The sequence below is a fragment of the Glycine soja genome, chromosome 6, assembly GCF_004193775.1.
Source record: "Glycine soja cultivar W05 chromosome 6, ASM419377v2, whole genome shotgun sequence".
NCBI classification, from domain to species: domain Eukaryota; kingdom Viridiplantae; phylum Streptophyta; class Magnoliopsida; order Fabales; family Fabaceae; genus Glycine; species Glycine soja.
The window spans coordinates 6,400,589-6,426,524 of record NC_041007.1 but is presented as its reverse complement, the minus strand read 5'-3'; the positions used below and the strand labels follow the sequence as shown (position 1 = coordinate 6,426,524).

The following is a 25,936-nucleotide window of genomic DNA, read 5'->3' as shown; positions in this document are numbered from 1 at the left end:
AAGAGGAGAAGCTGAATTCTCCTTGTGAGAGAAAAATGATTCACAGCTAGATGCAGTATTGTAGTGTATCATATTCAATTATTCACAGAATAATACGACTATACGAGTATTGATGTTTTAGATACATCGGGATCAGTACAGTTGGCTTAACTGAATGCTAATTAGTATTGGTAAGAGGTGAAATGTTGCGGTATCTTGTTATTTCTTTCGTTTTTAAATTACTAATATTTAAAGTTTTTTATACATATTAAAAATAATAATTATTGTATGATAAAAGTATTTATTTGGGAACAATTTTTCTAAAATATTATTATTCTATTTTTAGTTTCAATAGATATATTATTCAGTTTTTTAATACAACAATACTTAATAGAAGACAAAATTAAAATAGATGATTTAATATCTCATGAAAAACTAAAACATCTTAATTTGAGACGGAAGAAATATGCTATGTTTAAATTGATAAAATTGGAATGAAATAAAGTAGATTTCTAATTAAATGGATTCCTATTATTGTTCATCAAATCTCCTAAATTTTATCTCCCCCTCTCCTAAATTCCATACTTCAGCAAGTAGATTTGCCCTTTCAATATTTACATAGGAGACGATTGTTTTATGAATAATTTTTTTATTCTCGAAAATATTATTTTTGAAAATAAAATATAAAAATATTATTTTTGAAAATAAAATATAAAAATATTATTTTTGGGTATTTAATAAAAAAATATCTTTAATTAACTACAAAATTAATTAGAAATATTTTTTATATTTTCAAGAATAATTAAGACATAAGTTTGGTTAAATTATTTTTTCTTTGGAATAGATATTATAATTATTAAAATATTCTTGTTATGTTAAAAATATTTTTTTTTATAATACAAAAAATTTTATTATAAGACCAACAAATGCAAGCATACTCAAAAAATTATGTATGTCAAGTTTTTTTTAATACAAAATCATTCTTACTACTCATTTATTATTCATTAAAGTATGACTCAAATTATAGATATACCTATATGCATTACATCACACATGAACAAGGAATAATTAGAGGGAAAACCAAAAAATATTGTGGGTAAAATTATAAGATTGATAATAAATAAGCATTGATGCATGAATAAAAAATTTGAGAATGACAAAAATTAAACAATGAAAATGAAGGGATTATTAAAAGAGGAATGCTATCCTGGTTATGAAGAAGATGTATCTGTATTTTTTACTCACAAATTTTTTTTCCCATGAGAATAAATATTAAATGAATGTGAAATTATTGCTTACCTAAATTAAAAATATATTCAAAATTAATTAATTTATTACTTCATAATAAACGTCAGACTATTTTTTTTCCTCCTCCTATGTTATCCAAACTAAAAAAAAATCTACCCATAAAACAAACATTCTCATAAACTAAAAATATGTTCGACAAAACAGTTCATTTTTATGATAAAAAAATAACATGATTTTTTTCCCTTCACGGCAACTTGTCTTGAATTAACTTCTAAATATAATTTTATTCCTTATTACACGAACAAAATCAACTACATGATTATTAAGGCTTGAATCAACTGAGACGAAATTAGCAAAATAAACATAAATGATCACATAAAATCATTCAATTAAATGAATGTTGTTTCTTTTTTTTTAACCACGATTTTAATATGAAATAAGCATCATAAAAAAGAAGAATTAATCTTTATCAAGAATAATAAACGTACATAAAATATATTTTTATTTTAACATAATTTATCTTATAACAAGAAGAAATCAGGATTAAATGAATGTTCTTATTTATAACATTATTTTTTTTACAAGCATCCGCTTAATTTCTTTTTTAAAAAATTTCGTAAAATGCGAAAAAGGATAACGCAACGAGCAAGGCCACTGGTAAGTACACCACCATAGCCAGCTGGAAAGCAATGATGAAAGTGCATTGCATTACACCTGCGAGTCCGCTCACAACGAGGCACGTGCGGATTCTGTTTCCGCACGTGCCTTGAGCATTCAATAAATACCACTAAGCCGCCAAAGCCACTTACAGTAAGTAGAATCCAAACAAAAATGGCGGAAAAAGAAGCCATTGAAGAAGCTCAGAGAAAGCTCCGATCAGAGTTCCTTCAAGTCCTGCGTAGTAGGCGACCCTCTCAAGGTAGTTAATTAGTATAACAATCAAAATTCACTCACTAATTAACTTCCACGATCTCGCTGTGTATTGCGCAATGATGTTTTTAATTAAATCTCGTTCGTTGTATATGTTTCAGTTCCATTAACAGTCGAACTCGCGAAGCCAGTGGCGACACCTTTGTTTCAGGACGCTCCTCCATCGATCAAAGAGGTATCAACATTCATAGCATTTTTTTTTTCAATTTCTGCTTCATTTGATGGTTCAATCGCATGATAACCTTATAGATCGAGATAATGGAGTCGTGTCCAAAGTCTGATGTAGAGAACCTCGAAGACCTGCTCGAGGAGGAGAACCTCTACTTGAATGTAGAGGTAGGTAACTAATTAATTCGATTTCTCTTGAGTTTAATTTTGAATCGATAATTTTGTTATTTTGAGCGCTAGAGAGGAATTCGTTGACTTTGGATCGTAGGAAGGAGAGCAAGGACGGTTGCCTTTATTGATATTGCAGTTGAAGGAAAGCGATAAGCAGAGAAAAAGGCCTGCAGTTGTTTTTCTTCATAGGTCGTACAGTAACAAAGAATCCATGCGTCCATTGCTCAAGGTAGCTACAACGTTTTCTCTGCTTCACTCATCAGTTATTTTTCATTTGCAATTGTACTGTACTTCTCTTTGATATGATTATAATCGCTGATTTTCATTCTGGCTTCGGTTTCTGTTTTTATTCTTCGTGTTTTAGGCGTACGCTTCACGAGGATATATAGCAATTTCAGTCGATTCTCGTTACCATGGAGAACGTGCAACCAGCGCAACCACCTATCTTGATGTTCGTGTTTGCTTTGCTCTGATTTACTTATTGGTTTAGTCTTCCTGATAAATTGCGCAATTTTATTTGGGGAAAGTTTTAGTCGGAACTCGTACTTCAAATGCTTTTTTTGAAACAACAAATTTTAGCAATTGATTATAATCATTTTGAGTTTAGGTTGTGTTACTCAAAATTTGTTGGATTTGATTGCAATTCAGTTTGAATTATTTAACTATGTTCCCTTATTACTTTACTCATTTACGTATTCAGACTGATGATAATTAAGTAAATTACTTAAATAAAATGAATTGTAAGTTCCAACATAAATTTCATTTGCAAATTAGTTCAGATAGTCTTTTTTTGAAGAATTCCAAACACAATAGTTTGATTACTAAAAATCAAATCTATTTTGTATTTTAGCGGTTCTGAGGACAGTGTATGTAATTTGCCCTGAAGAATATAGCTTAAGCCTCAGAAGAAGTAATTTGTCTGAAAAATTTATTGTTTTTTATTCTTATCGTCCATGTATGAAGAAGAAATGGACTTTCTTTACAAATTTTTTGTTTTCTCTACAACCTCTCCTACAAAAAAATACACAGGCCCTTATATCTGCATGGAAAACCGGTGAGACGATGCCATTCATATATGACACGGTAACTTATTATTTATCATGTAGTTAAGACGGAACCAATTAATTCTCCATATTATTTGTTTGAACTGTAATTCTGGCAGTTTAAACCTATGATAAGTTTGGTTCAGAAAAATAGTGCATTATTCCTTCATCTGGCAGGTCTGGGACTTGATTAAATTGGCAGATTATCTAACACACAGAGAGGATATAGACCCTTCTAGGATAGGAATCAGTGGAGAATCATTTGGAGGTTGGTCAAAGAAGTTGAAAGGAATATGCCAGATGGCATGTTTGATGTGACTCATCACTTATTCCTTGGTGCAGGAATGCACGCATGGTTTGCTGCAGTTGCTGATACTCGCTATGCTGTGGTTGTTCCTCTGATTGGTGTTCAGGTGGCATTGAATGATTGAGTGAAGGTTTTATTTAGCCAAATGTGTTTCTGAAACAACTATTTGACAACTTTTGTGCTATATGATTGCAGGGATTTAGATGGGCCATAGACAACGATAAATGGCAGGCTCGAGTTAATAGTATAAAGCCTCTTTTTGAGGGTAAGATAATGTTAAATGAGTTTTTGAAATTTCTTTCATGTTTACCTGTTTTCTTATCTTTGCTTTTATTGCTTCCTGTACTTCATTTTGGTTTATATAATACTATTGGAATTAGTATTCATATAAATCCTGTAAACTTGTATGTATTTATATTGTAGCGCATGGTGTTTGATTTCATATGCTGTATCTAATAAATTCTTATAATTGATGATTTCTTTTACAATTGGTAATTTATAATAGATAGCCTATGGATTAAATTTCATGGTGGTCCCCTCGGGGACATCCGATATAATTACATGGTGAAGCTGGAACGGTTTTTGAGCAAGAGCTAGAAGGGAAATAGGAGTATAATGGTACCCAATAGGGGTACTATTCATTCAAGCTTGCTAACAGTAGTCAACTGACACATTATGTTTGCTAAAAAAAAAACTGACATATATTATGTAGGTACTATTCATTCAAGCATGCTAACAGTGGACAACTGAACATATATTCTGAACATACTTGGGTTCATGGATGCAGTGGCTCGTGATGATTTGGGTAAAGATGTTATTGACAAAGAAGTGGTGGAGAAGGTCAGCCAAGAGTTTTTGTGAAATCAACTCTGGTTGTCTCCAAATGAATTGCTATATGATTTGATTTATTGCTTTAACAATTGTCAATTGACAATGCATGGTACCATGATACGTATCCCAGAATTGCTAGTTATTCACCCACTGGGCACAATTTCCATCTAGAGCTTTGTTCTTCTAGTTCTAAACTGTTGTCGGTGGATACTATATACTGATCACAAAATTTTATATTTCTGATCAGGTGTGGGACAGAATAGCTCCTGGTTTAGCTTCCCAATTTGATTCACCCTATTCAATTCCAACTATCGCACCACGTCCATTGCTTATTCTTGGTGGTAAGACCCTTATTCAAATTGAATCTGGCTACCTTATTCATATACAACTTCATGTATGGGCAATTCAGGGTAACTGCACTGCTGCAACATAAGGTTTTTGCTTCTTTAAGATATATATATATATATATATATATATATATATATATATATATATATATATATATATATATATATATATATATATATATATATATATATATATATATATATCAATAACATCGTAGGCCTCTGCATGACCGCATCCATCCGTATTGTTTAGTCAATTTTGTTATTCCGTTCATTTAGCTTTTGTGGATTTTTTTAAGCTAACTAGGAATTGAAGCATTTGTTTGGGTTTTGAGAACTCTAGGTGCGGAAGATCGTCGGTGTCCTGTTGCAGGCTTGGAAATTCCAAGGTCAATGGCAAGCCAGGCATATGGAGAGTTTCAGTGTTTAGATAATTTAAAGGTATATGAACTTGTGTTGTTTGGTTACTTCGGTGAGAAAATTATACATGCCAATGTCGTCCGTTATCAGTTTATTAAGAATGGGTTTAACAGTTGGTTGCAACTTGCAATTTTCCGATTTAAACGGAGCACCATTTTATAAAACACCTCTCATAATAAAAGTGGAAATGAAAGTCCCTTGAATTTGACATGCGCTTTCCAAAGTCTGCCAAACATGTGAGTGCATGTATATTGTTGACTTTGTCTTGTCAGCTTGACTTTAGATTCAATAAACTTAACATCTGAATCTCAAGTAATGGCACCGTTATAGGTGCAGCCTCTTAAGTTGGATGTCATTACGAGAACTCAAAGAGGTGTTTGGTTGGGCATTCTGTTTAGGGTATGTTTGGAAGTAAGTTTGGAGGGAAAGGAAAGAGAAATGTTTTAGTTTTATATTAAGGGGGTTTAATGATTGGTTGCTTTTTTTTGCCCAAGTTTATGATTGGTTGCATTGACATGCAGTTTATTGCAGAACCTGGAATTTGGCACCGGTTAACGAGATTTCAGGTGAAAGAATCATCTGATTGGTTTGATAGGTTCTTGAACCCTTAAGCCTGTGCCCTCAGAATGTGTTCTTCGAGCCCTGTGTGGTTGTAAAATTATAAACCAACTTGCTCTAGCTCGTTGCTTCATTCCAGTTGTGTTTATATGATTGTATGTGTCATGATATGAATAAAGCAAAATGCTTTTTTCCAGTTTTTTTTTTTTTTTTTACCAAGAAGGTTCAACACAATTGATAGATGACTGAGTTCCTTAAGCATGCTACATGGTTTGAATTATTTGATCGTGCATATAGAGAAGATTAAAAAATGTTTTTTTTTTCTTGTTGAATATATTTTCTAGTCCAAGATATTGCTAATCACTATAAAATATTCCACTTATGTCTGACCTCTCTGTGTCTAGGAAACATGATTATTATCTACTTTGATATCCACTTGTCAGAAAAATTTGTCTCTCCTTGTAGATCAGGAGAAATTAGATGGTACAAATTTAGTCTGCATCAATATCTGTGACATTAAAAAATTTAATTATGTTATGTGAAAATTAGTTGAGACTATTGATATTTGGTGGTCTCAAATCATGTTATATTTTCTTGTAGCAAGAGTTTTCATGAGCGAAATTACAGTGTTCAAAAGGGGAGCACGATGGAGTGGATCGAAGGATGGTCGAGGTTGCACATGAGATTTTGGTCTCTAATGGATTCCATCGAATTCCATCTAATCTCCTAATCCTAATTTGAGTCCCCCTCCCTACTAATTTAGGGTACAGAGGTGGAATCAAAATCACTCTTTCTTATGATTATTAATTTACTAATTTGTCCATTATTGAGATTTTGTGTGAATAAAAAATATCTCCCAATTAAAAGTGAGAAACTAATGTTTCTAGATACAAATATTCTCTCATAAACTAAGACTGAAAATAAATTCTTAATCACATGCATAAACGACATGATTAGTTGCAATGATCCCCAAGAAGTTTCTTCCTCTAAGATTACGACCATCAGATATAAATGAATCTCAGTCCCATTGATATTGAAATGGTTAGTCCACAAGGAAGAAGTAAAAAGCTTCCACCAAAAGAAAACAAGAATTAGATCGTCAATTATATAGGATCTGACAAGCCATTAAAGTAATTGCACAGCACTATCCTGCTTCGAACTCAAATTATTGAACGCAAGCTCTGGAATTTCATCTGAAGCATGGGTACTCCTAAAACCATGCGGTACACATATTGGACACTCGTAAATACGTAAAAAAAAAATTTTTAAAAAAAGTGTACTTATGGGATCTTTTGGGTATGTGTCGGGCCTGTATCCAAGTCCAATAACTAAAAATAATATCCTTTTATATATATATATATATATATAAATAAAGAGGATGAGGATGAGGATTAAATGTGAAATATTGGTGAAGATGAATGCCAACCACTTGAATGGACTGAAATTCTTGAAGTTGCTACTATTTCTCTTTGATTAACCAAATTTGGAGACAATTCTTTTCACTATAGACAAAAAAATGAGATTGAAAGTATGTGTAATATCATAGTAATGTTTAGGTGTCGTAAGTTTCAGTTAAACATTTACTTATTACGATTTTTTATTATTAGATACTTTTTTGTCAGGTTGAAGAATTTAATGTCATTTTATATTATAGATTATGCTTATTTGTGTTTTTTTCCCATCATTTATAAAATGTAGTCACACTTGTATTAAATTCTATTGTTAATATATACATTTTTTTTTAAGAATTTGTATTAACATACCTGTACCCTATATTTTTGGAAAATCCCGTATTTCATGCCATACCCATACCCGAATCCATGCAACATAGGCTTTCATAAAACTCAAGCAATAAGGATTATTTGAATATGTTGACCTCAATTCTCGCATGAATCCAGATATGCGAGGTCACACCTACACTCTGTACATTGTACAAGTCACTACTTTAATACATATAATCAAACAATCAATATCATGTCTTAAAATGCATACATTTCAAACAATTAAGATTGGAACAACGAACATAGGAAGCAAGTTATCTAAAATCATTCAGCCTTTCTTTGGCATTGCTGCAAGTCTCGTGTACATTCTTGCCATGGATTGATACCCTCTAACATCGCCTGAACGCAGAAGATTTCCTATAACAACAAATGAAAATAAGTGCCAGAAAAAAGGTCTCCTTTCATACTGGTCAGCAAAATTACAAGTTTTACATGAAGGTTTAATTACTTATTATCCCACCTGCACAATCTTTATATTTGAGTCCCTATGCCTAGAAACTGCTTGTTCGTCCCTACACATACATTTTTTAACTCGTTTTAGTCTCAACAATTATGGACAACAGAGACTAAATGGATTAAAGAGTGTATGTATAAAGATTAAAGTAGTTTTTATGTGTAGGGACCAAATGAGTAATATTAAACCTTTCACTAAAAAAAATAAAAAATGAGGGCATATATTTGGAATGAGCTGATGACGTAAGGATTTGAAGTTCTCTGTTTTCCCAATAATACTAAAATGCTATTGTAGATAGTTTTATAATCAACAACAAAAATCTAGAAATATACATGTAAATTCAAACAACACACAGTTAAAGACAACAAATGAAACATCAGATTCTAGAGCACCACCTCCCCATCCATTCTCTCAAGCATGACTGATAAGCATGTGGATGTATAAAAATTGGCATATTTTTTGCATTTTCTCAATCCTCATATCCAGCTTCAATTTGGTCATCAATAATCAAGGTAACATATATATTACGAATTATGAAAGAGTATCATATGAATTCAAGTTTCTTTTTCTTGCAGTTCTTTCTTTTGATTCCACACAACTAGAGACAAATGAGAAAACAATATAAAGTGAAGAGAGTTAAACAACCTGAATCACAATTCAGTGGGCTGTCAGGTTCTGGATGGGCCATCAAGGCAATTATAGCCCTACAGACAGATTGAAGCGTCCAAGCCGGGCTCCAAGCATTTTTCAAGATATCTAGGCAAATCTCTCCAGTCTGGAAAATTACTAGATGTTTAAACAATTGTCATGAAAAAATGTCAAGAACTCCAATTCTAAGAGAAAAATGTCATCCATCAACTTATAAAGACATGCAATCAAACTCAAATCAAAGGCTTTCAATTTTCAATGAGTTCCTTATGAAACTGAAAGGGGCTAATAGTAGACATAGAGCTTAGGTTTCTTTTACTTATCAACCTTCCATAAATGGTAAACATTATAGCTCTTTCCACCATTGAGAAGGTAATCATTTTCAAACTAAGACCAAGCAAAAACAGTCATCATTTTCAAACATCATACAAAAGCACTAAAGCATATCTATAATAAAAGTTGCAGAACTTTTTTAGTGAAAGTGAACAAAAATAATAATAATAATAATGAATTGTGTGATTCATACCGATGATACAAAATTGCACAGATTCATTCATGTACGATAAAATACAAAAGTCATTTGAGATTCATCTTATGTAGCCGAATTGTATCAAGTCATAGGATATATAATTCCAAACCAATCAATATTGGAATTGCAATTTCAATTTTGAGGTTTGAACAATAATTCCCATTCCATTCACAAAACAAACCCATAGATACTTTTTAAACAGTACATCACTTAGAAAAAATCAGAAACCATTCTTCAGAGAAAATTGTGAGATAAATTAGGATAATATAATTCTCCTCAGAAATCATACAGTTTATCTTCATAAGACAAAAAGTACCAGTACAACACAAACTAATATACACGGGGATCCATCCTACCTTAAAATGCACATTAGGGTGAAATATTTTAGTCAAAAACCGGACTTGAGGTGGCTGTAGAGGATACTGCTCCGGAACAGAAAAGGCAAGCTGGAACACACCACCCTCAAAAGGAGTCTCAGAGGGTCCCTAATTGTAAACAAAACAAAACAAACCAGAGCAAATTTCAGAACCATCACTGACAAGTTGTAATCGACAAGCCTTAGTTCGCATACCTTGATAAGAGCGGTCCATTTAAAAATGTTTGAATCATCACAAACTAGTTGAATATCAGGATCAACGGCCTTTTCCCGCTGCACCTCTTTGTACTCTTTGAACAACCTTGCCCGCGATGCCTGCGTGAGAAAACGCAATCCAAAGTCAAAATCAACCTCAGTACAATTGCAAGAGATGGCATCAAAATCAGGAACAAACCACCCCCTTGCAAAGTTAATAATTCAAAACACCATAACAATTACATACATTCAGATTCATTACTCATAAACAATTGCGTCCATCACATCAACTCTAACCAGAAAACAATAAAAATAAAACAGAAAACTAGTGAGTGACAACGAACCTGCATCCTGGATATGCGCAACCTTGAAAACAATTTAACTGCAGTGTTAAGAGATGAATTTCATTATGCGTGTGTGTGGACAAAATTGAGAAAACGTAAACAAGATTCAAGGAACCAAGTATGGTACCGTGTCGCACGAATCTGTTGATCGATATCTCTGGATTTCGCGAGTGGAAAGAATTGGGACAATTATGGATCGGAAATGAAAAGTGTGCAAACAAACCCTAAAACAGTGGACCCACCAAGAAGTCTTTAGTTACCAACACCGATGGTGGGAACTAATCAGTAATATTTCCACAAGAGATTAGATCGTCCTGATCAGAAATGGTACAAATACTGAAACACATTCTTAAATAGTACTTTTTTTAAAATATATATTTATTATTGACCAAATTTATTAAAAATTACAAATTTTATTAGATTTCACTTAGTCTTTCTCTAATAAAAAAAAGTATAAATAAAGATGTATTGCTAACATTCTCATAATTAAATTAGTTTGGATAAATATCAGCAACATAGTCATATATGTCTGTGTGTTAATTTTTAATATGGATTGAATGATTAATTTAAAATAATTTTATATTATCATTTAATTATAAATTATTACTAATATAATTTTTAAAATAATTATTATAAAAATTAATATATTTATTTTATATATAATTTATAATAAAGTGACGTTGTTAGTGCATACTCTTTATTAAATATTTTTATTTTTATTTTTAATATACACATTTACAAATAAATTTATATGTTTATACATGCAATTTATAATGTGTTTGAACTAATAAAAAGTATGTAAATTATATAAAATGAAAATATTTAATAAAGAAATCATGTAATTTAATAATTAATTTGTATGAAAGTAAATAAAAATATATGTAAATTAATTTATTTAATTTAACAAATAAATTAGTCTAATTTAAAAATTTATATAATCAAAATAAAATTATTTTTTCAAACATTAAATTTACAAATTTAATATTATTTTTTCTTTTCTTAGTTACCAACTAACTTTAATTTAAATATTTGTCTTATGTTCTTTTTTTTCTTCAACCAAATAACCTCTTTTTAACTTTTTCTTATTTTCTTTTATTCTCTTTTCTCTCCAAATACACCCTTAATTAATGTTTGTGTTGTAAATAATTTTGGCATTAATTATCTCTATAATATTCTTAATATAAATAAAACCCATCATCCGTTAGTTACTGCAGCGACAATCCCTACCAAAAAGTTTCTATTCGACTCAATCTTCATTGTTGTGTAAGACATGCTTTTCTCCACATTTCAGTCAGCGTGTAGGGTTAACTTCTCTTTTCCTTTAAAAATACAGGCGAGAAATTAGGGAATAGAAAAATTGCGTGAAATATATTCCATGTAATTTGACCCCAATTTGGAGGGCACACCAAACTTTTAACCATTACAGAGAGCGAGGAAGATAGATGCCACAAACTCCAGTTCAACCGATAGGATGTTCTCCCTATTTTTTCCCCCATGTTCAGTATTTTCTCTAGAAAAAATGTACATAATTTATTGCCAATTGCCAAACAAGCAACACTTTATGGATAACAAAATAAATAATGTACATACATTATTATAATTAATATATGTAAAACAAAAATGAAAAGAATCAAGAAAATAGACGACAAGATTTAGCAAACAGGTGAAAAATGCAAGCCCAATCACAGTTTTACATGCTACCAGTTTGGTCAGGAGTAGGTTTTGGTTTCACTTTTGCCATATTAACAAGGTCCCCAAATAACTTATCTTCTGGCTTGGAAGGCTTCCCCGGTGGCACATAGGATGGAGAAGAAACCTGGTAAGAATTTTTCGGAGCACCGTCATCTCTCACAGATAAACCATACATTTGCTGCTCAAGATATTGAACTCCTGGTTGCTGACCATAGCCATATCCTCCGAATTGGTTGCCATGCATCTGTTGAGGATACATGGAAGCCACGGGACTATTATGCATTTGATGTGAAACCATGCCCATATAGGGACCAGCAGCACCCTGAATATGCTGTCGGTACAAGCCTAATTGATTGCTTTGGACATGGTTATTGATCGTTGACATATGGCCAGCATGTGGCTGCATATACATTCCAACAGCCTGGTCATGCCCCATTGCTTGAGGTCCCTGAGGATGTGTACCACTCTGTATACTCGTCATAATCATTTGAGACACTTGCAGTGGTTGTGGGTATTGACTGCCTGCTACTGGACTATTATTATCTGTAGGTTGCGCTTCCCAGGGAGGTGGCGGAAATGATCCACCACTTGCTGTACCTGTAAACCAGAAAATAAAAAAGGGTGAATGATACAAAAAAATCCCAAATAAGAGAGCACAAATCCTATACATTGACATTCTCCCCAATCCAATCAGTCACCAACCCAGCAAATTACAGCCGGTCAGTTGGGAAAGAAAATGTTGAAGACCTATATGAATTTGCCGTAAACCAAGTTAAAAGCAGCAATCAGGGATCAGAAATCAAAATTCATCACAGCAACTGCTAAAAAGAAGAGAATGCAATTGTGAAAGGATTTGAGCCAAACGGGAATTAAACACAATAAAGAAGCATAAAGTGCACCATAAACTGGTGAAGGAGGCTGTTGCTGTTGCGCAACCTGGCCATTCCAAGAAGGACCTGTGCTCTGGGCAAAAGGTGATTGCTCATATCGAGGTGACCCCACATTTGGCACACTTACATTAGGGTAAAACAGTCCTTGAGATATGAAAGTCTGTTGTTGAAATTGAGGAGCTAACGGACTGGTTTGGCCAGCAACATTAATTAGCTGGGTATTAACAGAAATAGGTGCATTGCTTCCATTAGAAAACATATCAAAAAGAACAAGGGCATTCTGTTGAGATATAGGGCTGGCTGGCTGCTGTTCTCCTAGAGGAACAAGAGCAAGTGAAGTCTCTGCTTTTGGTGAGTTATAGTCTTCACCACTGAGTAGGTCCACTTGGGGATCAACCATTGCAGGGGGGACTGATCCATTTGATGTTGGGGGTGCAGGAAGCATTAACTGATTCAATGTTTGAGACCCAGCTCCAGCACTAGAAGACGATCTGCAAAATTATATTAAAATGAAAAGCCATATAACCAGAAGGCACCAGACAGGATAAGTCAACTTGGAATTAATTTCATACGCCAATCTGTTTCTGCATGTTTATACATGAGTCAATAACATGCAAGTCTGCAGCCAAATCTAGACTTATTACATACTCCCTCCAGTCTCTATTATAAGCAACAAGAGCACTTGTTTTTTAGTCTCAAATATAAGCAAAAGTTAACTAACTTTGCCTTATTTAATGAGACTATCTTCAAAATGCCCTTCATTTAATAGGGTCAAAGACTTTTTTATGCTTCATATCAAGTTCCAATGAAGGACAGTTTAGGAAAAAAGCTTATTTTTGTTTTGGATTAACACAATGAAATTAACTAATTTCTTAAGTGAAATCATTTTTTTCTTATAATAGAGACCGGAGGGAGTAGTTCAACAAAGACAAGAGAATCAACAATTACCAATATATGAAGCAAGACACATTGTTGGAAACTTCTGATGATGGCATATAACACACCCAACTCCCAAAGTGCAAGAATGACCAAAAACTAAAGTATCCAAAACAAAATAATAGCACAAAAATGAACAAAAACAAAAGCCTTAGCTTTAAAGCTTACAGCAAAAAATCATCTTCAATTTGATTCCTAACAACGAAGACATCATTCCACTAGAAACAATACAAACAGTTTTCCAGGGTTCCATTGGCACAGAGTTTAGAATTTATTTTGAATTATAAAATTTACTGGGTCAAACATAGTGGTAATGAATTAAACGGACTACAATAGGGTGTAAAAGGAATTATTTGAATTCTCCTCATTGGGTTTGACTGATAAAATCATGTCAATGAATGCGGAGCAATAATGGAGAACAGCAATAGACAATGGACAACCTCACATCTGTTTGTTTACTAGTATCTCCAATATCAACCAAAGGATCATCAACATCTACAAGTGCTCCAGTAGGTGCAGGTTTCGGTTTCTCAGCAGGATTTTGAGCAGAAGTTCCTGAAGCAATGGATTCATGTTTGGCCAGGACACGCTGCAGATCATCATTCAGAGCTAGGCCTTGGCATAGCAGTGACTCGTCCCTGAAAAAGTAGACAAAAGCATTCCATGATTAATGGTTTTTTGTTTGGATTTAAAGAAGAAAAAACTTATTAAGAATAGAGTTAACATGAATCAAACATGTGAAGAATATATAAATATGGCAATAATTACATTGTTTATCATGAAAAGGGAATGAGGCCTTACGAAGTTGAATTAACAAGGTTTACCACTCTCTGCTTGTATGTTCGACATTGCTCCACTAAATCAACAATAACTTCCTGCTGAAGCCCCTGAAAATAGAAGGTCATACATGAAATGTCATAATATATTCAATAGAATCAGTAGTTCTGTTGATAAAAGCCTTAATCATCACAAAATATTTTTTATTCATTTACATCATAATTTGAAAGTTTGAATTGAACAACTTACTTCTTTGTTACCAGGGTCTAATGCATTGAGCATTTCTGCAAGAACATCCATAATACCGCGTGCATTCTGAATTTCAGACAAACTGGCAATAGAAAATTCAATCAAAGCAAATCCATGCATGATTATTGACTGTAGTCTGTACCATTAGCATAATTTTGTCATCATCAACATATTATTGGGTATATTTTATGAGACCCATTGAAAAACCTTGGCCCACTCTTTAGTTTCTGTTTTGTGAAACCCACATGAAATTCTATAAATAAAAAAGAATAGGGTCATGCTAATAAACACCCTAAGGACACTAGTTAAAGAGCATTTAGTACACCCTATTAAATACTAAAAGAGTCTTACATTTAGGGACAGAGATAGTATATAATTAACACATTCCATCAAAGAAAAATCTGAAGATAGCATGGAATTAGAAGCCAAGAGATGAGTATCAATCAATATCAAGTTATCAACAATGAAGTCGACTTCCTTATAGATAATGACAAGAAAAGAGATAGAAATGTACCTAAGGGCTGGAAACTCAGACTCCGCTGAGGGCTCAGCTGCGTCTTGCTGAGCAACAGTGTCTCGTATATTTTGAGGGTATGATGACAATGGTTGTGTTTGTAGCGGCGTGAATACAGGTGCAGATTGCTTAGACCTCTGAGGGAATGCTGCCCCAGCATGCTGAAACAAACAAATCCTTTATAGAAAAAAAGGAATAGATAAACAAATTAAATTTAAAAAATTTATGAAAATATTCTTATTGTAACCATTAACACTCAAAGTCAAAACCCATATAAGCAATCAGATGATGAGCATTATGTCCAAAAGAAAAGTGGCAAATGCTTCTTTTAAGAACTGTATCTTTCCTTTTTGTAGTGATAAGTGGAGATGAAATACTTGGTAAAAAATATCTCGATGGGAATAACTTGATTAACATACCAAAAGTTCCTGGTATGCTGCATAATACTGTGGATATCTTGCCCTTGGCCCTCCAAAAGCTTCTTGCCAAGTATCTATAAGAATCAATATCTTCTCTCTGACATGGTAATCAGGCTACAATTTGTGTGATAAATATGATAAACATACTTTTCATGATGAAATCAGGTATAAAATAGGAATGCCATGAAAACTAATACCTTCTTCTTTACTATTTTCACCATCTCATGAAGAACATCTCTCTCGGCAACATGCATGTGGATAATGTCCCCACAATTCTTTATGATTGTCTCCAGCAGCTAAAATATAGCAGTCAAATCGAAAACAAATGAGCCTTTCCAATTATTAAAGATGATACAGACATTTTCTTTATACGCAGACTAGATAGAATCCTCCGTATCTGAGCAAACCTAATTTATACAGCTATAGACATTTTCTTTATACGCAGACTAGATAGAATCCTCCGTATCTGAGCAAACCTAATTTATACAGCTATAAGGTATTCTCAGATGGAAGTTATGAACTCAAACATCCAGGCAATCTGAACAAAGAACAGCAACTGCATTATGGAACATTCAATTTCCATATACATCACACTATTGACTTTACTCCAAACTAGTTCAAAGAAAAGACTTCTATTTCAAACATCAAAAAGAAAATGGCACACTAATAGTCAATAGATAACAAAACCTTTCCGCCAGTTATTTATCAATCAACGTTGAAAAAATTAATCCAAGGAATCAAACAAGTTAATAGTTTTATTCTCTTCTAATAATTTTTTCTTTAATCCACGGGCATAATAGTTGATGAATGTGGCATCTATTATTCCTTAAATCTATTATCAGACAGGGTTTTTACCATAGGCTCTTGGTTTATTGTTATTTTAAGGAAATGTCTATTTCAGACAAGCAGAGAGCTTACAGTCAGTGCAAGAATTTGAACTCTAGGAACTTTACTTCCAATCCGCTTCTTTAAACCTTTAACAACATCCTTTGCATGCCTGATAAATCATAACCAAACTGAGTTAGCAAACTCTCAAAGACAAACCAGGAAGCAAAATTATAATTATATACATAAAATTCCAGTTAAACATTTATATCTGTTCTGGACCATCCCATATAAGCAAAAATCGGTGGGCCCCACACATATGTCCCCCACAATGCCTCAGTTAAGACAGAATGAACCTGGAAACCCAGCCTCTAGTTGGCCCAAGCAAACATCTCACTACAGATCATCTAGAGGATTCATTCCAGCACATGGTGCACAGGAAGGTACAGATTGCATTTATGAGGTATTGCCCACTCAACAAGGCCCATATACCCTTTCTTCTTCCACATTAGTTACGCCTTGTCATTTAAGAACCTCTAGATGGCCCCTGAACATTGATCTTAACCAGGACAACATTAGTCCCCCATCTTTATCGCCGAAATATGGCTGTCTATCACCACCAACCCACTGGGTTTGGTAACTATCACGCATCCACCACCTTCACCTGTAAATACATGCCTCCTCCCCTTTAGCTGTAAGATCTTAGATTCAATATATATTGTTACTCTGCCAGAATCACTCTTTAACTCCAGCATTAGAGTCTTTACAGGTACTGCACCACCTTCATTGTGCTCTGCTGTGTCCAATCTTCTTTAAGCCTATCAAGAGCTGAATTGATCTGAGAGTGAATATACCCCATTCTGGATCACCTCAGACCAATATCCATTAAAAAACGAAAAATTCCAGTCTCAAACTATATAAACTCAGAAATGCATAGAACCATAAATAAAGAATAAAATAAGATGTTCCACCCTTTTCTCCCGTTAGCAAAAGACTGAAACAACTCATAATCAACTTGGAGATTTCCAAATTATGAAACGTAACTTAATGGACACAAACACAAAAGTATTAGAGCTCCTAGAAGGTTTATAATGTCCTGTGGAAGGGAACTGGGAACTGGCAACTTATAGTGACCAGAAGCAAATTAGACATCACACAGCATCAGACTGAACTAGATGATCATGCACGAATTAGCGAAATCCATAATAACCATCTACTATCCCTATTCCCTAATTGATCAATGAAACAACAGCACTCAATCCCCAATCACCGATTCAAAAAGTGAAAACTCAAGTCCAACCTCTGGCTCGACTCTCTGTTCCATTGCTGTTACAGTTAATAAAACAATGCAAAAAGTGAAATCACAGCCGTCATCATCATCATCATCATCATGAAACAAATAAGAGTATAAGAAACACAGAAGGAATTAGGAAACGCAAATCTTCATCCATCGACACTAACTCCACTCTATAACCTAGCTACCATCGTCAGAATTCATTCATAACATAAGGCCAAAGAAATCTCACTCGTGCATTTTCACTCGCAACAATTCCGCCATAAACCACAGAAACAAAAAAGAACTGTTCGATCAAAACACGCAACAAAGAGAAAGAAGAAGAAAATAGCGCGTAAAAAAACAATTACGTTGAGAAAAAGAAAGGACGCGAAAATCCGAAGGTATACGCACCCAGGGTCACGATTGAGTATGTCACAGATCTCCATGTTCAAGGCCCAATCAGGGCCCACGAGCATGCTGCTCGTGGCACGTTCCACCAAGGGATTCACCATGGCCTCTCGCCGGCGACGATATGATCGATGCTTTTCCGGTGAGTTGAAAGAACGATTCCGGCAATAGCACAGAGATATATAAGTAAGTAACGGCCTCGCTCGTTATATGTCTCTAACAACAATAACAAAGATTGCATACGTCACTGAATGAATTCCGTTGAGGTAAAGTAGGGGTAGAATTGGAATGAGAAATAAGGGACCAATAATTGAAGTGCACGTGTTAGTGTGAAGGCGTGCTTTCGCTATGCCACACCTTCACCTGGTAACAGTCCCGAAACAAGATTTGCATCATACGTACATAGTCAACAGTATTTGAATTTAAATGCGGACGTTGTTTCCGCAAAACCATAAAATAGGAAACTGAATCAAAATCAAAATATGGTCATATTTTTATGATTATTAATAAAAAATATATCAACCAAAACTTTATTTTTCTAAAGTCTAAAACCTTTTTTCCTGTATTAAAATAAATCATTGATTCCTTGTTCCGTTTCGATCCTTATATAAAATAATAAGCGAACGAGATACACAACCATTTCTAAGTAAATTTTAGCTTATTTTCTTACATTAATTTGATCATATTTAAATAAAATTCTCAAAAAGCACTTATAAGAGGAAAAAATAAATAAAAGTATAATGATTAAAATTATCATAATTATATGAGAAAAAAGTGTGATTAAAAAAGAAGACCAAGTCAATATAATTAACTATATTTTTTAGTAGAGATTAGTTTTCAATATAATTAATGAATATTTTACACTAATATTTATGATGGCAAAAATGAAAACTTATACATAAGTTAAAATGAGAAAACTTCTATAAATTAATTTGTCATGAGAAATTTTATTAAAAAATGACTTAAATATGTTTATCATACCTGGAAAATAAATCGTTTTCAAATTATTATTTAAAATTTATTTTTGATCATTTATGTACCTAAAATTTGTTTAGGTTTCAGTATAGTACTTAGTACTTATCGTTAGTCTTGTTCTATTGAATGATAATGTATAGGTGGAGTATCACATCTTTAGGACCAATCACTTACACATATTCAAAAAATCTTCATTCTCACATCTCACTCAACCCTTTTTCTCTCCCCTCTTGTCAAACTCACTTGCATCACCATAGTTGTGATTGCATTCTTCTTCATGAGCCTCCACTCTCCACCGTAGTTCCCGCTACCATCACCGCCAATAGTGTCCATGCCATCGCCTCCCTCCTCCTCCTCCATTCATCTTCTTCATCCTTTCACCACCACCCAAGTTGGTCCATCTTCTTCATCCTTCCACTACCACCCCTCATTTGTGCACAATCATGATCCCACCACGACCCTCTACCGTGCCAGGTCAATGCCCATGCGACAGCCACCACCAACTTCATCAATGCATGTCGTCGTCATGATAGTGTTCGTGATCTCCTCAGCACGCAAGGTGTAAGTGTGGACGAGACGGAGGTCAAGGTTAATGATGGGGGTGAAGTGGACGACGCAATCAGTGGACCTAAGGCAGAGGATGAGGTGGTAGGAGTAGAGGTGGCGCGGGGGAGGTAGGTGAGCAAGTGAAGGAGCATGGTGGTGAACTCAATCTTGTCTAGTGAAGTCATATTTATTTAAAAAAAATATTAGTTAATAAAATATAATAATTAATTTTTTTAAATAAATTAAATAATAAATAATAATATGACTTCAATTTGCTAAGGTATCAAGTGATTAAACTTGGTGACGTAATACCTCATCTACGACATCATCACATAATAAAATAAGACTAACTACATATATTATATTAAAACATTAAAAAAAATTAGGTGCATAAATGACCAAATGTAAATTTTAGGTTATAACTTAAAAACGATATATTTTCTAAATATGAAAAACATATTTAAATAAAAAAAATATTTGAGAGAATTTTATTTCAGTTTTTCTTCTTATCTTCTTCTCATCCAAACAAAACCTCAACAAATATTTTATTTTTAAGACTACTAACTTTTTATTTTCTTTTTTCATATTTTATCTGCACCAATTTACTTGAAACCTTGTTCCACTTTGTTCATTTTATAAAGAAAAATATTATTTAAAATGGTACCGTGTTATTAAAAATTATTCAAACGTTAAAAAATGATTTAAAATAATATTATAATTGTTTTGTGAAGAGGACGCACATCACACACACAAAAAACAATTGGTCAATTGCCCATTTTTTTCAAAAGTAATGAATTGCCATACTTGAGAACAATTAAGCAAAATAATCATTTTTTCATCGTTCCTTTGTAATATGAAATTTAAAAATTATCGTTCTAGCTAATTTTTAAGATGATGAACTATAATAAATAAATTCAAATATTGAAAGTGATGTGTGTCTGCGCATGATGTATATGTGAGAATTTTTTTATAATTAAAATTATAAATCTAAAATATATAATCATACATAAATAATTAAAAATAAAAATTAGAGATGACATGATAACTTAAAAACCATGTACATTTTTTTCTTTTAATTTGATTATTTAAATATGATTTAATGAAATATATTTATAATTCTTATTTTTCATAGTAAAAAAATTATCATTTTTACGTATAAAAAAAGTTTTCATTTGATATATTGCGTATGCCATCATACATCATATATCACATATTATTTTACATTTATTAGTTAATTTGATAACTAATTTCATCAAATAATTCCAATTTAATTAACTAGCTCTTAAAAAAAAATTGACTTTTTAACTCTTAAAAAAAACTTTTAATGAGCAAAATCTCCTTTTGATGTTCAAATTCTCTCTTTTGATGTTCTATAATGAGCAAAATCTCCTTTTAATGTTCTATAATGAGCAAAAACAAACATTTTTAATTTACCCATCACTTTTTTTTTGTAATAAATAATTTTCATATTTACCTCAAGTTACAACAACTTTTTTAAAGTCAATAAGTCAACCTTCAATAACATGTCATGAATCACCACAATCATTAAGCAAAACTTAATATATGATTAAGCCAACTGTCACGAATAAAATATTCTAGAAGAAAACAAATACGATCACCTCTTTCAAAGCAAATCGGCTTAGAGGTAACCATCGACCATAGCCAAGCGTATATTCTCTCTACTAGGATAACAAACCTCTGTATTGAATGAATTGTATTTATTTTGTATACTTCTTACCTTTTTTTCTTGCTGAATTTGTATATTTCTTACTTGTTAAGATTGTTTTATATAATGAAATTTGGTGAGATTTATGTACGTTAATTATAATTTGCGCCTCATGTAAAAAAATTATAATTTGCGTCTGATCCCCCGAAAAGCCACCAAAAAATTGATGTAAAAAACCATAAATAAACATATTTAGATTATAAACATCCTTTTTTTAAACTGCAGATTATAAACATCCTACAAATAAACTTTTCTACAAATCTTGTGATAATATTTTAAAAAAAATCTAGATAATTGTACTTTCTAGCTTGTAGATAAATGATAGTGATAAAGTATGCTTACAAATCAAAACCAAAAGTTACCAAAATTATGACGCAACGATCAGAATTTCTGTCAGTGCAATACAATAGTTTACTACATTGGTGGCTCCATCATGTCGCTATTGCCATCTTCATTTTGGTGCCCGCTCTCAGAAGGAAACCAGCCAGCTAAAGGAAAGAACGCCACCATATATATATATATGGCAGTAGCGTCAATGTTAAATAAACAAACAAGATAGATTCATCAGCGCCAAATTGAGAAAGGATATGATATAATTTACAAACGATAAAAGATATAAGTGAAATTTTAGGATTGGAAGTTTGGAATTATATTATAGATATATAAAATTGTAACATCAATTTTTTCTCCCTTATACTTCTCATTAAGTGCAAGAAATATAATAAAAAAACATATTTTACTGACTATTTTATTCTTGTGGGACCAAATATTCACCATATATTTATATATGACATAAAATTAATATTTATTTATTTTTGGAATTCTATGACGATTTAGTGTAGAGTTTTTTAATTTATCTTTATTGGCTGATTTTTTTTATGTAATTTATTACGTCATCATTTAATAGATCGAGATTTACATAGACATCAAAATAAAAAAAAAATGAAAAAATCAGATCGTAAAAAATAATAAATAAATATTTTTAGATAGTAAATTGGAAAAAAAATATAATACATGTATTTTAAAAAAACAAAAAGCAAGTTGCATCAATAAGGAACAGGTGTGCCAACAGCTGGCAGGGTGGATTTCATGTCCTCAACAACTAGATTCAGTAGAGTCTGGGTTATAGGGCCTTCTTTACCTACAAGAAATGATTAACGAAATCAAATCAACTCATATAAAATGGAAGAACATTAAGCTACGAATGATATATTATAACTATTGAAATGTCTATCCACCCAAGAAATGCACAATGAAAAAAAAAAATATATATATATATAAGAAGAACATAAGCATCATTAAATCTGCTGACGATAATTAATATACAGCATATGTCAAATGCCCACAGGTCACAACTAAATAAGCCAAGACCAAGAGTATTGTCGGTAAAAAGTTTTTACTCTTGCTTTTCGTTTTCAAGAATTTTGATATAGTATCAGTATAGCGATTTGTATACTATCAATTACTAGTAAGTAAATAATAATTAGTGAATACCATATTTTTAAAATTTAATAATTTTCAAGTATATTAGTAAATCATAGCAGCAAAAACCTTCGCAGTATATTTCAACTAAATTTGTATATTAATCATTGTCTTTCCTCCCAAGAAAATAAGTAGTAAAAGTACTAACCACATCCAATTATCTGCTCATCCCACTGCACTACAGAGCGAACCATAATTCCACTGCCAAGAAGCATCATTTCATCTGCATTCTTCCCTTCCTCCACGCTCACATTTTTCATTCTTATCCCACAAAGCTTACCTTCCCTAACCAAAGACTCAGCAAGGGTTAAAACCCTCTTAGCCGTGCAGCCACTTAGAATTTTGTCACATAGAGGCATCACAAGTTCCTTCTCTTTGGTGACAAAAGCCACGTTCATGCTAGGCCCTTCAGCAACAAACCCATCACTATCAAGCCAAATGCCCACAAACGCACCAAGTTCCTCAGCCTCCATCTTGGAGAGCACGTTCGGAAGATAATTCACACTCTTGGTGGTTGCAAACTGAGGAGGCTTAATGGGAACATTTGAGGTCACAACTTTAACTCCTCTGAAGTTGATTGGTGACAAATCCTGTATTGTGATTGCGTAAAGACACGATTTGTGGCAGCCAGAGGGAGATAGGTCGAAATCTCCTGGTCCCGCTGAGAGCCAATAACGTAGTGTTCCGTTTCTGCATTTTGAAGCACTCACGGTTTGGATAAGTATTCCTCTTATGGTTCCACGATCATATGGGGGGTTTATTTTGGCTGTGGATGCTGACCTTATAAAGCGGTCAAGGTGTTGATCCAGCTCGTAGAGGTATCTATAATAATGCATAAAATACATCATTTGACAGCTTAAAAAATATACAAAAAATAATAAAAAATTCTAACTCAATTGGTTGAACATAAAAATTTTATTTTTGATTTTCATGGATAAAAAAAAATATAAAGGAAAAAATGAGATAAGAGACTTTATATTACATCATAAATTCAAAATTCATAAATAATCCTGCTTCGTATTGAAACTGTGTTAGATATACAACCAATAATGTTTTAGTGTTGAAGTTTTGAGATATATATTATTGACATGGTGGGGGAGGGTAATCTTTGGGGGTGTCAAGGATCGAACCTTAGAGCATTCGTTAATTGTTTCTCACATCTTGTCGATGATCCTTTGATGTTTTAGGGATAGTTGGTGGTTTTATATCTAAATTTCAGTCACATAGTTTCTAATACAATTTTTTAAACACATTCTTTTATATAAAAAAAAATCTGTATTATTGTTTGAAGTTTATTTGACCCACAAATTTGCGAGTCTTGTACCAGATGGAGTATCTGGCTATATCTGAGGATGGTACTAGGCTTTGGCCGAGGGATAGATAGTTGCCTCGAGATGTTTGATTCTGGCTGGGGGGTTTCGGCCATACTCTTTCGTAGTGGACCAACCCTTGTGGATTCAAGTCCTATTTATGATTTTGTAATTTTTATCAAATTTTAAACAAAACACTCGTCTTTCTATATATCTAATGCCTTGTTGATTAAGTATGATTCATAATGGGATATAGAGTAGTAGATCAGAAGATTCATCTTATGAAATCAGCATAAAGTATTGAGATCTGATAGATCTTCTAGCTAGCAACAAAGTGTGGGCTTCTCTATGTTGAGTTATATATATATGAATACAGTGTCCTCATTATGAGGAGGAAATGACTAACCCGTCTATTATTGCTGTAGTATCAAAGACACCATGGCCCCTGTGGACCATGTGGTCATCCATGGGAATAACCATAGCAGCTGGGTCTGTTGTTATCCCACCAAAAATGCTAGAATACATAGCAAGGAATTGCTGCTTGCCCTTTACCTTTTCTCTGAATGATTTTAGTTTTTCCATAGCCTGATAAATGTAAAAATGAAAAACCATAAGTAACCTTTGTGACTAATTAAATTGCCAATGCGAAATTAATGAAGAGGTTGAAAGGTAAACCTCTGAACAAGACAAAAGTGGAACATCAGATATTTCAGTTCTAGAATCTGCAACATCAAATGATTTATGAACATCAATATTTGTTAACCATAAAATCATGTCACTTGATTATTGTGATATATCAATTGGTCCATGAAAAGGCCACAAAAATAAAAAATAAAAAAGCAGATTCATGAAAAAAACTTACAAGCCAAGCATCCAGATTGATTGCAATTTGTCACTGCCTTCATTTTTATGATGGAGCCACGTGGAACAAAGCGGTGGTCAAGTCCCTAAAGTGAGAGATTCTGCATTGTTGCATATATAAGTTGCATAAGGTGATCATTATCAACTAGAAGCTGGTTTGTTTTATTAATAAAATATTAGAAGTATAGTGTCAAAAAATTTAATCATTAAACCAATAAGAAATTGTTTTCTTAATGAATAAAAAAATAAGAAATTGTTTTCTTGCAATACGAGAGAATGCATGTCATAAGCAGACCAACGGCTTGAAGGCTAATGGTTTATGAAGAAGCATTACGTTGACTTCAGTTATGCTAACATAGTACAGAACACGGGAAAAAAATATATTAAGATAAATCAATTATTATTTACTATTAGTGATAAAAGTAAAGTTATTTTATTTAAAAGTGTAATAATGAATTTCATTATTTTTTTAATTTATTAATTCATTAACTAGCAAATTTAGTACACGGGAACACGCCTTTTATTATTGCTTTTGTTCAAGCTTCACTGAAATTATTTCTCACTTTTTGTCATTAAGCTGTATGTTTCGAGTTTCGACCATCTCTGTGGTTCAATTCTAGGTTCAGCGAGAGGAGACAACTGAATTGGAATATAGCTACCAACCCAAATCTATCTTAAAATATACACTGTTTAATTTCAAAATCCAAACCCATTAAAATCA

The 25,936-nt window shown here is 32.7% G+C and overlaps 4 protein-coding genes across 21 annotated transcripts; 1 reads left to right on the top strand and 3 right to left on the bottom strand.

The window, feature by feature from the left end:
• The first annotated feature begins 1,916 nt into the window (after positions 1–1,916).
• On the top strand, positions 1,917–8,923 carry LOC114415127 (putative esterase YitV). 11 transcript variants are annotated; one of them, XR_003667317.1, is made up of 15 exons: positions 1,919–2,146; positions 2,259–2,332; positions 2,407–2,493; positions 2,594–2,725; positions 2,861–2,947; positions 3,526–3,579; positions 3,717–3,807; positions 3,882–3,952; positions 4,042–4,111; positions 4,634–4,686; positions 4,925–5,018; positions 5,368–5,465; positions 5,976–6,010; positions 6,407–6,485; positions 6,603–6,968. XR_003667317.1 is itself a non-coding variant. In XM_028379680.1 (14 exons), the coding sequence occupies exons 1-13, from the start codon at positions 2,059–2,061 to the stop codon at positions 5,997–5,999; spliced, it is 1,023 nt and encodes a 340-aa protein (XP_028235481.1). In that variant the 5' UTR covers positions 1,919–2,058; the 3' UTR covers positions 6,000–6,010; positions 6,603–6,968. The 11 variants fall into 11 exon arrangements, 8 of the variants coding, with proteins under 8 accessions (XP_028235484.1, XP_028235481.1, XP_028235477.1 ...); XR_003667316.1 differs by having other exon boundaries at positions 5,966–6,010; XR_003667318.1 differs by lacking the exon at positions 5,976–6,010.
• LOC114415129 (protein PEROXIN-4) lies at positions 7,820–10,655 on the bottom strand. 2 transcript variants are annotated; one of them, XM_028379685.1, is made up of 7 exons: positions 10,457–10,655; positions 10,330–10,367; positions 9,986–10,105; positions 9,771–9,899; positions 8,883–9,012; positions 8,244–8,295; positions 7,820–8,140 (listed from the first exon to the last, which is right to left on the bottom strand). In XM_028379685.1, the coding sequence occupies exons 2-6, from the start codon at positions 10,333–10,335 to the stop codon at positions 8,255–8,257; spliced, it is 426 nt and encodes a 141-aa protein (XP_028235486.1). In that variant the 5' UTR covers positions 10,336–10,367; positions 10,457–10,655; the 3' UTR covers positions 7,820–8,140; positions 8,244–8,254. The 2 variants fall into 2 exon arrangements, with proteins under 2 accessions (XP_028235486.1, XP_028235485.1); XM_028379684.1 differs by lacking the exon at positions 8,244–8,295.
• A 1,207-nt stretch (positions 10,656–11,862) lies between these two features.
• On the bottom strand, positions 11,863–18,548 carry LOC114415123 (TOM1-like protein 9). 6 transcript variants are annotated; one of them, XM_028379666.1, is made up of 11 exons: positions 18,319–18,545; positions 16,988–17,491; positions 16,725–16,803; positions 16,004–16,102; positions 15,807–15,920; positions 15,388–15,548; positions 14,874–14,955; positions 14,649–14,734; positions 14,288–14,485; positions 12,921–13,402; positions 11,863–12,618 (listed from the first exon to the last, which is right to left on the bottom strand). In XM_028379666.1, the coding sequence occupies exons 4-11, from the start codon at positions 16,058–16,060 to the stop codon at positions 12,020–12,022; spliced, it is 1,779 nt and encodes a 592-aa protein (XP_028235467.1). In that variant the 5' UTR covers positions 16,061–16,102; positions 16,725–16,803; positions 16,988–17,491; positions 18,319–18,545; the 3' UTR covers positions 11,863–12,019. The 6 variants fall into 6 exon arrangements, with proteins under 6 accessions (XP_028235467.1, XP_028235465.1, XP_028235466.1 ...); XM_028379664.1 differs by lacking the exon at positions 16,988–17,491 and having other exon boundaries at positions 18,319–18,548; XM_028379665.1 differs by having other exon boundaries at positions 16,725–17,491.
• A 3,980-nt stretch (positions 18,549–22,528) lies between these two features.
• On the bottom strand, positions 22,529–25,317 carry LOC114415122 (D-amino-acid transaminase, chloroplastic-like). 2 transcript variants are annotated; one of them, XM_028379663.1, is made up of 6 exons: positions 25,217–25,317; positions 25,030–25,076; positions 24,761–24,939; positions 23,825–23,866; positions 23,193–23,734; positions 22,529–22,703 (listed from the first exon to the last, which is right to left on the bottom strand). In XM_028379663.1, the coding sequence occupies exons 1-6, from the start codon at positions 25,257–25,259 to the stop codon at positions 22,609–22,611; spliced, it is 948 nt and encodes a 315-aa protein (XP_028235464.1). In that variant the 5' UTR covers positions 25,260–25,317; the 3' UTR covers positions 22,529–22,608. The 2 variants fall into 2 exon arrangements, with proteins under 2 accessions (XP_028235464.1, XP_028235463.1); XM_028379662.1 differs by having other exon boundaries at positions 23,193–23,866.
• Between the last annotated feature and the right edge of the window lie 619 nt (positions 25,318–25,936).